This window comes from Vipera berus, assembly GCF_964194415.1.
Source record: "Vipera berus genome assembly, chromosome: 10".
NCBI classification, from domain to species: Eukaryota; Metazoa; Chordata; class Lepidosauria; order Squamata; family Viperidae; genus Vipera; species Vipera berus.
In genome coordinates, this window is record NC_138213.1 from 16,872,070 (window position 1) to 16,886,638 (window position 14,569).

At 49.2% G+C, this 14,569-nt stretch overlaps 1 protein-coding gene across 3 annotated transcripts in view; it reads left to right on the plus strand.

Annotated features, from left to right (window-relative positions):
* The window catches only part of BBS2 (Bardet-Biedl syndrome 2), a 42,954-nt gene that overhangs the window by 8,667 nt on the left and 19,718 nt on the right, over positions 1-14,569 (plus strand). For 2 of the 3 annotated variants that reach the window (XM_081336190.1, XM_081336189.1), the window contains exons 4-5: positions 2,161-2,223; positions 3,730-3,807. In XM_081336190.1, the coding sequence (XP_081192316.1) occupies positions 2,161-2,223; positions 3,730-3,807 (141 nt within the window). The remainder of the gene's footprint in view (positions 1-2,160; positions 2,224-3,729; positions 3,808-14,569) is intronic. The other variant, XM_081336191.1, reaches the window with a different exon arrangement.

Consider the following 14,569-nt stretch of genomic DNA (forward strand, 5'->3'; position numbering starts at 1 on the left):
ATGGAAGCACAAAAGGTTTAAAATGTTGCCTGAAAGTAAACATTTTCCACTGGAAGTTTGGTGGCGCTGCAAGGAACTCCCTGGAGGACATTTGGAATAAATCCTCTTACAATTGGTAGGGAGGAGAAAAGGGGATGTTACAGAAAACTCGTAGCAGCAAAGATTCTTTCTTAACAGAGATGAGATGTTCTTCTTTTGAAGTATTCACTGCATACACACACACACACACACACACACACACACACACACACACACTCACTCTAGTTACAGCTAATTCTATGCAAGTTATGATAAGGATAGATTTTTCTGCACAAATCACACATTCAGCATGACAGAGCCTTCTATCCCCCAGAGCAGGGCACACGTGTAGGTACTCCTCAACTTACAATCACAATTACTAAGCAGTGTGGTTGTTAAGGGAGTTGTGTCCGAACCATAGTTTCAACTGGGAAATTGTGAGGATCCTAAATCAGGCCAAGTCCAAAAGGCCTGGAAGCTGGGCATTCAGACAAATTGGCTATCAATAGAGGTAAACAACATTGACATACCATTCGAAAAACAAGCAAAAAAAACCCAAAAGAAACAAAAAGACCAAAATACCTCCCCACTGACAATCAACACCCTTATGAGCAGAGGTTAACAGCAAGATTAACCCTTGAGCAATAGTCAAGAAGTAAACAATACCCCAATAAGGGAACTACCAGTGCAGACAACAAGCTAACAATAAATAACAGCTCAACCAAAGAACCTCTAAGACCAGACCCACCAACGCTGCCAGGGGAAGACACTAGAATATAACGTGAGAGCAAACCCCCTTCCCTGCTAGCACTGATGATGTTACCTAGTTGGGTAATGAAACGTCTGCAAGAAAACCCCCCAAGCTCGGAGAGGCCCAGGGACCCCACAGTCCTTTTACTTCCTCCTCCACCACCACCTCCTCCTCTCTGCAAACCTCACTCCTTACTAGTGCTGATGATGTTACCTAGTTGGGTAATGAAACGTCTGCAAGAAAACCCCCCAAGCTCGGAGAGGCCCAGGGACCCCACAGTCCTTTTACTTCCTCCTCCACCACCACCTCCTCCTCTCTGCAAACCTCACTCCTTACTAGTGCTGATGATGTTACCTAGTTGGGTAATGAAACGTCTGCAAGAAAACCCCCCAAGCTCGGAGAGGCCCAGGGACCCCACAGTCCTTTTACTTCCTCCTCCACCACCACCTCCTCCTCTCTGCAAACCTCACTCCTTACTAGTGCTGATGATGTTACCTAGTTGGGTAATGAAACGTCTGCAAGAAAACCCCCCAAGCTCGGAGAGGCCCAGGGACCCCACAGTCCTTTTACTTCCTCCTCCACCACCACCTCCTCCTCTCTGCAAACCTCACTCCTTACTAGCACTGATGATGTTACCTAGTTGGGTAATGAAACGTCTGCAAGAAAACCCCCCAAGCTCGGAGAGGCCCAGGGACCCCACAGTCCTTTTACTTCCTCCTCCACCACCACCTCCTCCTCTCTGCAAACCTCACTCCTTACTAGCACTGATGATGTTACCTAGTTGGGTAATGAAACGTCTGCAAGAAAACCCCCCAAGCTCGGAGAGGCCCAGGGACCCCACAGTCCTTTTACTTCCTCCTCCACCACCACCTCCTCCTCTCTGCAAACCTCACTCCTTACTAGTGCTGATGATGTTACCTAGTTGGGTAATGAAACGTCTGCAAGAAAACCCCCCAAGCTCGGAGAGGCCCAGGGACCCCACAGTCCTTTTACTTCCTCCTCCACCACCACCTCCTCCTCTCTGCAAACCTCACTCCTTACTAGTGCTGATGATGTTACCTAGTTGGGTAATGAAACGTCTGCAAGAAAACCCCCCAAGCTCGGAGAGGCCCAGGGACCCCACAGTCCTTTTACTTCCTCCTCCACCACCTCCTCCTCCTCTTCCTCCTCCTCCCCCCTGCAAACTCCACTCCTTACTAGCACTGATGATGTTACTTATTTGGGTAACGAAACGTCTGCAAGAAAACCCCCAAGCTCGGAGAGCACCAGTGATCCCACAGATCTTGATGCTTTATGCCAAAATACCTAGCGTCATTTAATTTTCTTTCTGATGTTACTTCTTTTGGGTCAAGTTGAAACTAAGAAGTACTTTTTAAAAAATATAATTACAGGTCACTGGTGACAATGTTCGCGCCCTAGCCTTCTGTGACTTTGACGGTGACGGGAAAAAAGAGGTAGGTTTTTGGCAAGTGGTATGTGCATGAACTTACATTTCCATTGTACGACAGGTAGTCCTCAACTTACGCCCACAATTGAGCCCAAGATTTCTGTTGCTAAGTAAGACCTTTGTTAAGTGAATTTTGCCCCAGTTGTTAAGTGAGTCACTCCACTTGCTAAGTTAGTAAGACAGTTGGTAAGGGAATCTGGCTTCCCCATTGACTTTCCTTGTCATAAGGTTGCAAAAAGTGATCCTGTGATGCCAGGATTCGGCAATCGTCATACGAGTCAAGTGCCAAGCGTCTTGATTTTGATCACGTGACCACGTGGCTGTTGCAACAGTCATAACTCTGAAAAATGGTCATGAATCACCTTTCTCAGTGCTGTTCGTAACTTTGAACGGTCACTAAACAAACCGTGAGTTGAGGACTCCTTATAGTTTGTATTGCATTGGTTGTAATTTAGATATTTGAGGGATGACAGTACTTGAGGGAATGGTTTGGGGGTTGAAGACGGGCACCCATATTGGAGCAGATGAATTTTTGAAGAATATCTCGATTAATGCTTTGATGTTTTCAACTGAAGAAAATACCCAAGTCGCTAGTCATTAGTAAAAGATCCCTGAAGGGAAACCCACAAGTAAGTTCAGTCCAGGCACACAGCTTCCTTGGTTGCAGCACGTGCATTGCATCCCTCCTTCCTTTTCAGGATCAGAGCCAATTCTCCACTTTCCCTTTCATGTAGGTCCCAGGAGAAATTCCTTGTCTGGCTATTTGGGATGACATGTCCTAAGGGCTTTCCCAGCCCAGCCTCCTCCCAAAGCAGGAATGCAAGACGATTTGCTGGAAGGAGGGTCATGCGTGTAAGGACAAAGCATTGCTCTCTCATGTGCCCCTAGGCGAGGGGAGTCGATCCTTTTAATCCCAAACCATCTTTTGCGTGCCCTAAGTCGGTGTTTCTCAACTATAAGATGCGTGGACTTGGATCTCCCCGAATTCCCCAGCTAGCATGCTGACTAAGGAATTCTGGGAGCTGAAGTCCACGCATCTTTAAATGGCGAGGGCTGAGAAAACACTGAGTTATATTTACTCTTGGGATGTGCATCTTCGTGGTTGAAGCTGAAGTTTGATCTAGGATCTACTTCAGCAATAATTGTGGGGCTCGAAGGAGAGGTCAACCAAGACAGTTTTTGCTGGTTTCCTACGTCATAAATCGGACCGTTCATTTAGTCAGGAGATAACTTGACCTTACCTGCAGCACTTTCTATCATATATTTTAGTACGTTGTATTAAAGCTCTGTGTTCGGCAGCCTTCCTGTGCTGATGCTCTCAAATGTTTTTTGGCTTCAACTGCCGCCATTCCTAACCATAAATCATCAGGATGTCTAGAAATCAACAAGCCAGATCACGTTAAACGTTTCTCCTGTTTTGGCAGCTGGAAGAGCAAATGAATGAAAATAAAATGTGGTCTGTTAAATGCTTGATGGTTTCTCTCTCTCTCCCTCCCCCTCCTCCTGCAAATAGCTTCTCGTTGGATCTGAGGATTTTGATATTAGGGTTTTTAAAGAAGATGAGATTGTGGCGGAAATGTCTGAGACTGAGGTAAGGGGGGAGAAATTAAATACTAAAATTATCTTTATGTGGTTATTCAGTTTGGTGTGGGGATTCAACTTAGAAAGATTGGGGAAACGTGAGTTTCTTGACATTTTGGAATCTGACCACACGACGGTCTTCAAATAGATGAAAACCGCATTTTATCACTCAGCATATTCGAACATTTTCCTCTAGGCCTGCTTTGCTGTTCTCTTCCCCCCCCCCCCGGTAGCTGAACTCTTTTTGACAGTTTAATGGAAATTGGACCTGAATCAAATAATTTCATTCAATACCAAATGAAAGACACGTGAAAGTAGATTTAGGAGAAAGAGATAATAATGGCAGCAATATTTTAATGATTATTAATGGCGATGTTGCCTTTTCCAGAAGATCCTCTGCCTTCCTCCAGTCTGTTAAGGCTCATTCAAAAGGACATCTGAAAAGAGAATACAAGTAACCCTCAATTTACAACGGGTTCGTTTAGTGACTGTTCCAAGTTACGACGGCACTAGGGAAAAAAAAAGACTTAATGACCATTGTTCACACGACCTTTGCAGCCTCCCCATAGTCCTGTGATCAGAATTGGCAACTGACTCATATTTAGGATGGTTGCAGCATCAAAGGGTCATGCGATAACCTCCTGTGACCTTCTGACAAGCAAAGTCAATGGGGAAACCAGATTCACTTTACAACTGTGTTACTAACTTAACAGTTGCCAGGGATTCACTTCACCACTGTGGCAAGAAAGGTTGTAAAATGGGGCAATGTTCACTTAACAACTGTCTCACTTAGCAACAGAAATTTTGGGCTCCATTGTGGCCATAAGGACTACCTGTAGCTTTAGTCTTACAGAGGACACACAGAGAACAACTTCAAACTGAGCAGAGTAAAATTCAGGGAGAAAGATGTCCGGAGTTTGTTTTCTTTGTTGTGACGACGAGTAGTCCTACTAAGGGAATAAAGAAGTGGTTGTTCTAGGTCAGGGGTAGGCAACCTTGGCTTTTTGATGACTTGTGGACTTCAACTCCCAGAATTCCTCAGCCAGCCATGCTGAGGGGAAAGGGAGAGGTTTCCAAGCTGAGCCAGGCTGGCTCAGGAATTCTGGGAGCTGAAGTCCACGAGTCATCAAAGAGCCAAGGTGGCCTACCCCTGGCCTAGGTAGAACAAAATGGATCATCCTTGTTTTAGTGATGAGTCATTATTAATATTTAGATTTACTATAGTCGCCTACTCCAGTAGAGTCTGGGCTGCTTACAAAAATCTAATGAATAATTGAAAGAGTTAAAAATATAAACAAGACAGTCCAGACTAAAAAACTTACCATTAAAACTGAGCACCACAGCCCCCCTCCTCAAAGCATTAACCCCCGGCCTGGGACCAAAGCCAGGCTAGCTATATAGTAGAGGTAACGCAGCTCCTGGGTTTGCCACAGCCGTCTCAGTGCCCTTCAAGGTTTGGTGTGAAGGGAAGGTGTTGACCAGAGACGTAAACTAGAGGTCCAGAAGGTAAAGCTTATTAGGGCATGCCCTCCCTCCCCCCCAAAAAAGTCACAAAGATCGAGGATTAGTTCCTTACCCAAGATTTGCAACTCTGAATTATTTTGGTCCATTAGTGCAAAAGACAGCAGTGGGTCAAAAACGAAGAATACGACACCACTCTGTTAAACGTTGCCTTCTTTGGTGGCAGGAACCAAGATCATACCTAAGATGATACAATGCAGAAAACCCTCACTTCAAGAACTGCCCAAACCCTATCCTACCCTTCCCCCTTTCCCTTCCCCCTTCCCTTTTCCTTTTCCTTCCCCCTTTCCCTTCCCCCTTCCCCTTTCCCTTCCCCCTTCCCCCTTTCCCTTTCCCTTTTCCTTCCACTTCCCCCTTCCCCTTCCCTTCCCCCTTCCCTTTCTCTTTTCCTTCCACTTCCCCCTTCCCCTTCCCTTCCCCCTTCCCTTTCTCTTTCCTTCCCCTTTCCCCTTTTCCCTTTTCCCTTCCCCTTTCCCTTTCCCTTTCCCTTTCCCTTTCCCCTTCCCCTTCCCCTTTCCCCCTTCCCTTTCCCCTTCCATCCCTTTGGTCTTTCTCTCATTCACTTTTCCTCCTGTTCTCCATCCCTGCCTTGTAGAGTCCCTTCTTTGTCTTTTGCCCTGCAAAGTGACCGGCATCCTTGCTTGTTCACTGCCTCCCCTAAACCGTGCTTTGCAGAGAGAGAGAGACCCTCACAGCAGGATGGCCAGACTCAACTGTCTTCTTCAGCTGCCCTCTTTTTCTCCACCTTTGGACAACCCCAGTCTCCTGCCCCCCCTCCTTTCCCCCCCCCCTCTTGCCAGGCAGCATTCTTAGCATCTGCAACAGAAAACATCTTGGCGACCAGAAGTTGGAGAATAAACAAGAGTTTAATATTTGGGGGGTTGAGGGCTACGCTAAGCTTTCTGTAGCAAGGTCAGAAGCCTACCCTGAAGAGAGGCAAGGCCAGGTCAACCATTAATTCACATTTAATTTAATTGCATTAAGTTTAAGTAAAACTAATTGAGATGAATTATGGCTGCCAGTATGATTATTCATTTCATTTGTCTGTGACAGTCAGATTTAGTTTGGTAGCTACTTTGGTAGCCTGTGAGGGCTGCACTAAGGGCTGGGCATCACCTGAGGCCTCAGGTTGTGCATCCTAGGTTTAGGGACACAACAGGGTATTCATATTCCACAGGCTTATTCAGTCAGACAGTGATGAGGCAACACAACATGCTATTTATTCCTCAGATTTAAGTTGCTGCCAAAAAAAAGCAATGCAGTCCTGGGCTGCATCAACAGAGAGGGATAGTCTCAAGATCACGTGAAGTACCGCTTTGCATTGCGCTGGTGGGGCCACGCTTGAAATACTGTGTCCAGTTTGGGTCAACATGGTACAAAAAAGATGTTGAGATTCTAGAAAAGAGTGCAGAGAAGAGCAACAAAGAGAATAAAGAGCTTGGAGGCTAAATCATATGATGAACGATTAGGGGACTGGAGGTTAAACCATATGATCAACAGTTAAGGGAACTAGATATGTCTAGCGCCTAATGAAGAAAAGAACTAGGGGTGACAGGCACAGGCCTTCTAGTACTTGAGGAGCTATCACAGAGAAAAGGAAGTCAACCTATTCTCCGAAGCACCTGAGGGCAGGACAAAAAGTAAAGGGTGGAAGCTTACCAAGGAGAGATCCAACTTGGAACTAAGGAGAAATTTCCTGACGAGGAAAACCATTAATCAGTGGAACGGCTTGCCCCCGAAGGTTGTGGGTGCTCCAGCACTGGATGTTTTCAAGAAGAGATTGTACAATCATTTGCCTGGAATGCATAGGGTCCCCTGTTCAAGCAGGGGGTTGAACTAGACCAGGGGTAGGCAACCTTGGCTCTTTTACGACTCGTGGACTTCAACTCCCAGAATTCCTGAGCCAGCATGGCTGAGCTGGGAAACCTCTCCCTTTCCCCTCAGCATGGCTGGCTCAGGGATTCTGGGAGTTGAAGTCCACGAGTCATAAAAGAGCCAAGGTTGCCTACCCCTGAACTAGACCTCCAAGGCCCCTTCCAACTCTGTTTTTCTATCTCCTATTCCATATTCTAGTCTACTACAAAGGGACAGAAAGAGAGAGAGCTTGCAAGACAGCGCTTACTGTAATGACAAAAGGAGTTTAAACAGTTCTGCCACAAACTACTTAGAGCGAGGACGGGGACTCAGTGTGATTCAAGAAGTCTGCTGAGGCAAAAAGCCTGCTTTTGGAAGTAGGGTGAAATATTTTAACTCAAAAACAACTTTTAAAAGCAGTTAGGAAAGCTCCAAGCGATAACATCGGTACATTGTGGTGGGAAAAAACATGGCGAAATTTCCTCCCAGTGCAACAGTTAGTAACAATGGCTGTATGGGAAGCAGAAGGCCAAACTTTGTTTGCTGGGCCCATTAAAATGCTTCGAGGCACTGAAAGAGGACTTGAATTCCTTGCCTGCAGGCCTGGGCTGGAGAAGGTCCAGGTGACTTCTGTCCAGCGTCTTTGGCAGGGTGGAAGGCTCCCATTATTTATTGATGTACATTTTATAGACCAGCCTGTACCAATAGTCCTCGGTACAAAATTACATGTAAAATCTGAAAAGCATCTATTACGAAAATATGATAGTCCACAGCAAAAAGGAATCCTGGTGTAATGTATTTAAAGAGTACTAAATGTGTAGGGAAAAAAATGGAAAACAAGCTTCCTGTTTAATGTTGGAAAGAATTATAACCGGGCGCTGATGAGTTTCTTTGAGCTGCAGTCAAAATGCCTGTTCTGGAAAGATTGTCTTTCGGACCTTTTTGGGGCAGACTTGGCAAAGGCCCCAAGGAGTAATACAGGGATCTGGAGACACGTTTAGTCTGCACAAGAGAACAGGCAGTCTTGAAAATGAATATAGGTAGCCAGCGGTGCGATTCAGCCGGTTCGCACCACTTCGGCAGAACCGGTAGCTATTTTTTTGTTGCCCAGTCCACAAGTCTTAAAGCGGCCAAGTTTGAAGACCCCTATTCTAACTCCTGAATGCCATGCAGACCTCTCGGGCATTTTTTGCAGAACTGTTTGCTTCAAATAGCTGCCTGGGATTACAGCATCCATCATCCCCACTCACTTGACCAAGGTGCTTATGGGCCAAAGCTAATCAGAAACAGGTGGGTTGCATGTAATTTTTGGCATCCACATGCTCCGCTCTTAGCATCCGATATTTTCCACCTTTTTTCAACAGGTATTCGGGTTTCCAGAAATATTGGTATGGCATTTGGTGACATATTTAGCCTCGTGTGCGAATGGGAATTGAGTTGTGTCTCTGAACAGCGTCTGCAGTTCTTAGTGAGTTTACTTTTACTCACCGCGCTTACTTTTTACCCCATTCTCAGCCAGAAAAGCTTGTGGTCAATGAGAGTTTAATGACAGAAGTTGGCCAAAAATATAGCTTGCTCTGTGCCTCACATACATTTGCCTCCCCTTTACATTAGTAGAGGTGACCTGTAGAAGGACAAGACAGGAAGAACCATGGGATCCCTGGTGCTGTCTGAGCTTGGTGGTTTTCTTGCAGACGTTTCATTACCGTACTAGGTAACATCAGCAGTGCACTGGGTAACACTGGGTAAGCAATGAAACAGCTGCAAGAAAACTACCAAGCTCAGAGAGCACCAAGGACCCCACAGTCGTCCTCCTCCTCCTCCTCTCTGCAAACCCCACTCCCTCCCTAGCCTTGATGATGTAACCGAGCTGGGTCATGAAATGTCTGCAAGAAAACCAAGCTCAGAGAGCACCAAGGACCCCACAGTCCTCCTCCTCCTCTCTGCAAACCCCACTCCCTCCCTAGCCTTGATGATGTAACCGAGCTGGGTCATGAAATGTCTGCAAGAAAACCAAGCTCAGAGAGCACCAAGGACCCCACAGTCCTCCTCCTCCTCCTCTCTGCAAACCCCACTCCCTCCCTAGCCTTGATGATGTAACCGAGCTGGGTCATGAAATGTCTGCAAGAAAACCAAGCTCAGAGAGCACCAAGGACCCCACAGTCGTCCTCCTCCTCCTCCTCTCTGCAAACCCCACTCCCTCCCTAGCCTTGATGATGTAACCGAGCTGGGTCATGAAATGTCTGCAAGAAAACCAAGCTCAGAGAGCACCAAGGACCCCACAGTCCTCCTCCTCCTCCTCTCTGCAAACCCCACTCCCTCCCTAGCCTTGATGATGTAACCGAGCTGGGTCATGAAATGTCTGCAAGAAAACCAAGCTCAGAGAGCACCAAGGACCCCACAGTCGTCCTCCTCCTCCTCTCTGCAAACCCCACTCCCTCCCTAGCCTTGATGATGTAACCGAGCTGGGTCATGAAATGTCTGCAAGAAAACCAAGCTCAGAGAGCACCAAGGACCCCACAGTCCTCCTCCTCCTCTCTGCAAACCCCACTCCCTCCCTAGCCTTGATGATGTAACCGAGCTGGGTCATGAAATGTCTGCAAGAAAACCAAGCTCAGAGAGCACCAAGGACCCCACAGTCCTCCTCCTCCTCCTCCTCTCTGCAAACCCCACTCCCTCCCTAGCCTTGATGATGTAACCGAGCTGGGTCATGAAATGTCTGCAAGAAAACCAAGCTCAGAGAGCACCAAGGACCCCACAGTCCTCCTCCTCCTCTCTGCAAACCCCACTCCCTCCCTAGCCTTGATGATGTAACCGAGCTGGGTCATGAAATGTCTGCAAGAAAACCAAGCTCAGAGAGCACCAAGGACCCCACAGTCCTCCTCCTCCTCTCTGCAAACCCCACTCCCTCCCTAGCCTTGATGATGTAACCGAGCTGGGTCATGAAATGTCTGCAAGAAAACCAAGCTCAGAGAGCACCAAGGACCCCACAGTCCTCCTCCTCCTCTCTGCAAACCCCACTCCCTCCCTAGCCTTGATGATGTAACCGAGCTGGGTCATGAAATGTCTGCAAGAAAACCAAGCTCAGAGAGCACCAAGGACCCCACAGTCCTCCTCCTCCTCCTCCTCTCTGCAAACCCCACTCCCTCCCTAGCCTTGATGATGTAACCGAGCTGGGTCATGAAATGTCTGCAAGAAAACCAAGCTCAGAGAGCACCAAGGACCCCACAGTCCTCCTCCTCCTCTCTGCAAACCCCACTCCCTCCCTAGCCTTGATGATGTAACCGAGCTGGGTCATGAAATGTCTGCAAGAAAACCAAGCTCAGAGAGCACCAAGGACCCCACAGTCCTCCTCCTCCTCTCTGCAAACCCCACTCCCTCCCTAGCCTTGATGATGTAACCGAGCTGGGTCATGAAATGTCTGCAAGAAAACCAAGCTCAGAGAGCACCAAGGACCCCACAGTCCTCCTCCTCCTCCTCTCTGCAAACCCCACTCCCTCCCTAGCCTTGATGATGTAACCGAGCTGGGTCATGAAATGTCTGCAAGAAAACCAAGCTCAGAGAGCACCAAGGACCCCACAGTCGTCCTCCTCCTCCTCTCTGCAAACCCCACTCCCTCCCTAGCCTTGATGATGTAACCGAGCTGGGTCATGAAATGTCTGCAAGAAAACCAAGCTCAGAGAGCACCAAGGACCCCACAGTCCTCCTCCTCCTCTCTGCAAACCCCACTCCCTCCCTAGCCTTGATGATGTAACCGAGCTGGGTCATGAAATGTCTGCAAGAAAACCAAGCTCAGAGAGCACCAAGGACCCCACAGTCCTCCTCCTCCTCCTCCTCTCTGCAAACCCCACTCCCTCCCTAGCCTTGATGATGTAACCGAGCTGGGTCATGAAATGTCTGCAAGAAAACCAAGCTCAGAGAGCACCAAGGACCCCACAGTCCTCCTCCTCCTCCTCCTCTCTGCAAACCCCACTCCCTCCCTAGCCTTGATGATGTAACCGAGCTGGGTCATGAAATGTCTGCAAGAAAACCAAGCTCAGAGAGCACCAAGGACCCCACAGTCCTCCTCCTCCTCCTCCTCTCTGCAAACCCCACTCCCTCCCTAGCCTTGATGATGTAACCGAGCTGGGTCATGAAATGTCTGCAAGAAAACCAAGCTCAGAGAGCACCAAGGACCCCACAGTCCTCCTCCTCCTCCTCCTCTCTGCAAACCCCACTCCCTCCCTAGCCTTGATGATGTAACCGAGCTGGGTCATGAAATGTCTGCAAGAAAACCAAGCTCAGAGAGCACCAAGGACCCCACAGTCCTCCTCCTCCTCTCTGCAAACCCCACTCCCTCCCTAGCCTTGATGATGTAACCGAGCTGGGTCATGAAATGTCTGCAAGAAAACCAAGCTCAGAGAGCACCAAGGACCCCACAGTCCTCCTCCTCCTCCTCCTCTCTGCAAACCCCACTCCCTCCCTAGCCTTGATGATGTAACCGAGCTGGGTCATGAAATGTCTGCAAGAAAACCAAGCTCAGAGAGCACCAAGGACCCCACAGTCCTCCTCCTCCTCCTCCTCTCTGCAAACCCCACTCCCTCCCTAGCCTTGATGATGTAACCGAGCTGGGTCATGAAATGTCTGCAAGAAAACCAAGCTCAGAGAGCACCAAGGACCCCACAGTCCTCCTCCTCCTCCTCCTCTCTGCAAACCCCACTCCCTCCCTAGCCTTGATGATGTAACCGAGCTGGGTCATGAAATGTCTGCAAGAAAACCAAGCTCAGAGAGCACCAAGGACCCCACAGTCCTCCTCCTCCTCCTCCTCTCTGCAAACCCCACTCCCTCCCTAGCCTTGATGATGTAACCGAGCTGGGTCATGAAATGTCTGCAAGAAAACCAAGCTCAGAGAGCACCAAGGACCCCACAGTCGTCCTCCTCCTCCTCCTCTCTGCAAACCCCACTCCCTCCCTAGCCTTGATGATGTAACCGAGCTGGGTCATGAAATGTCTGCAAGAAAACCAAGCTCAGAGAGCACCAAGGACCCCACAGTCCTCCTCCTCCTCCTCCTCTCTGCAAACCCCACTCCCTCCCTAGCCTTGATGATGTAACCGAGCTGGGTCATGAAATGTCTGCAAGAAAACCAAGCTCAGAGAGCACCAAGGACCCCACAGTCCTCCTCCTCCTCCTCCTCTCTGCAAACCCCACTCCCTCCCTAGCCTTGATGATGTAACCGAGCTGGGTCATGAAATGTCTGCAAGAAAACCAAGCTCAGAGAGCACCAAGGACCCCACAGTCCTCCTCCTCCTCTCTGCAAACCCCACTCCCTCCCTAGCCTTGATGATGTAACCGAGCTGGGTCATGAAATGTCTGCAAGAAAACCAAGCTCAGAGAGCACCAAGGACCCCACAGTCCTCCTCCTCCTCTCTGCAAACCCCACTCCCTCCCTAGCCTTGATGATGTAACCGAGCTGGGTCATGAAATGTCTGCAAGAAAACCAAGCTCAGAGAGCACCAAGGACCCCACAGTCCTCCTCCTCCTCCTCCTCTCTGCAAACCCCACTCCCTCCCTAGCCTTGATGATGTAACCGAGCTGGGTCATGAAATGTCTGCAAGAAAACCAAGCTCAGAGAGCACCAAGGACCCCACAGTCCTCCTCCTCCTCTCTGCAAACCCCACTCCCTCCCTAGCCTTGATGATGTAACCGAGCTGGGTCATGAAATGTCTGCAAGAAAACCAAGCTCAGAGAGCACCAAGGACCCCACAGTCCTCCTCCTCCTCTCTGCAAACCCCACTCCCTCCCTAGCCTTGATGATGTAACCGAGCTGGGTCATGAAATGTCTGCAAGAAAACCAAGCTCAGAGAGCACCAAGGACCCCACAGTCCTCCTCCTCCTCCTCTCTGCAAACCCCACTCCCTCCCTAGCCTTGATGATGTAACCGAGCTGGGTCATGAAATGTCTGCAAGAAAACCAAGCTCAGAGAGCACCAAGGACCCCACAGTCGTCCTCCTCCTCCTCTCTGCAAACCCCACTCCCTCCCTAGCCTTGATGATGTAACCGAGCTGGGTCATGAAATGTCTGCAAGAAAACCAAGCTCAGAGAGCACCAAGGACCCCACAGTCCTCCTCCTCCTCTCTGCAAACCCCACTCCCTCCCTAGCCTTGATGATGTAACCGAGCTGGGTCATGAAATGTCTGCAAGAAAACCAAGCTCAGAGAGCACCAAGGACCCCACAGTCCTCCTCCTCCTCCTCCTCTCTGCAAACCCCACTCCCTCCCTAGCCTTGATGATGTAACCGAGCTGGGTCATGAAATGTCTGCAAGAAAACCAAGCTCAGAGAGCACCAAGGACCCCACAGTCCTCCTCCTCCTCCTCCTCTCTGCAAACCCCACTCCCTCCCTAGCCTTGATGATGTAACCGAGCTGGGTCATGAAATGTCTGCAAGAAAACCAAGCTCAGAGAGCACCAAGGACCCCACAGTCCTCCTCCTCCTCTCTGCAAACCCCACTCCCTCCCTAGCCTTGATGATGTAACCGAGCTGGGTCATGAAATGTCTGCAAGAAAACCAAGCTCAGAGAGCACCAAGGACCCCACAGTCCTCCTCCTCCTCCTCTCTGCAAACCCCACTCCCTCCCTAGCCTTGATGATGTAACCGAGCTGGGTCATGAAATGTCTGCAAGAAAACCAAGCTCAGAGAGCACCAAGGACCCCACAGTCGTCCTCCTCCTCCTCCTCTCTGCAAACCCCACTCCCTCCCTAGCCTTGATGATGTAACCGAGCTGGGTCATGAAATGTCTGCAAGAAAACCAAGCTCAGAGAGCACCAAGGACCCCACAGTCCTCCTCCTCCTCCTCCTCTCTGCAAACCCCACTCCCTCCCTAGCCTTGATGATGTAACCGAGCTGGGTCATGAAATGTCTGCAAGAAAACCAAGCTCAGAGAGCACCAAGGACCCCACAGTCCTCCTCCTCCTCCTCCTCTCTGCAAACCCCACTCCCTCCCTAGCCTTGATGATGTAACCGAGCTGGGTCATGAAATGTCTGCAAGAAAACCAAGCTCAGAGAGCACCAAGGACCCCACAGTCCTCCTCCTCCTCTCTGCAAACCCCACTCCCTCCCTAGCCTTGATGATGTAACCGAGCTGGGTCATGAAATGTCTGCAAGAAAACCAAGCTCAGAGAGCACCAAGGACCCCACAGTCCTCCTCCTCCTCTCTGCAAACCCCACTCCCTCCCTAGCCTTGATGATGTAACCGAGCTGGGTCATGAAATGTCTGCAAGAAAACCAAGCTCAGAGAGCACCAAGGACCCCACAGTCCTCCTCCTCCTCCTCTCTGCAAACCCCACTCCCTCCCTAGCCTTGATGATGTAACCGAGCTGGGTCATGAAATGTCTGCAAGAAAACCAAGCTCAGAGAGCAC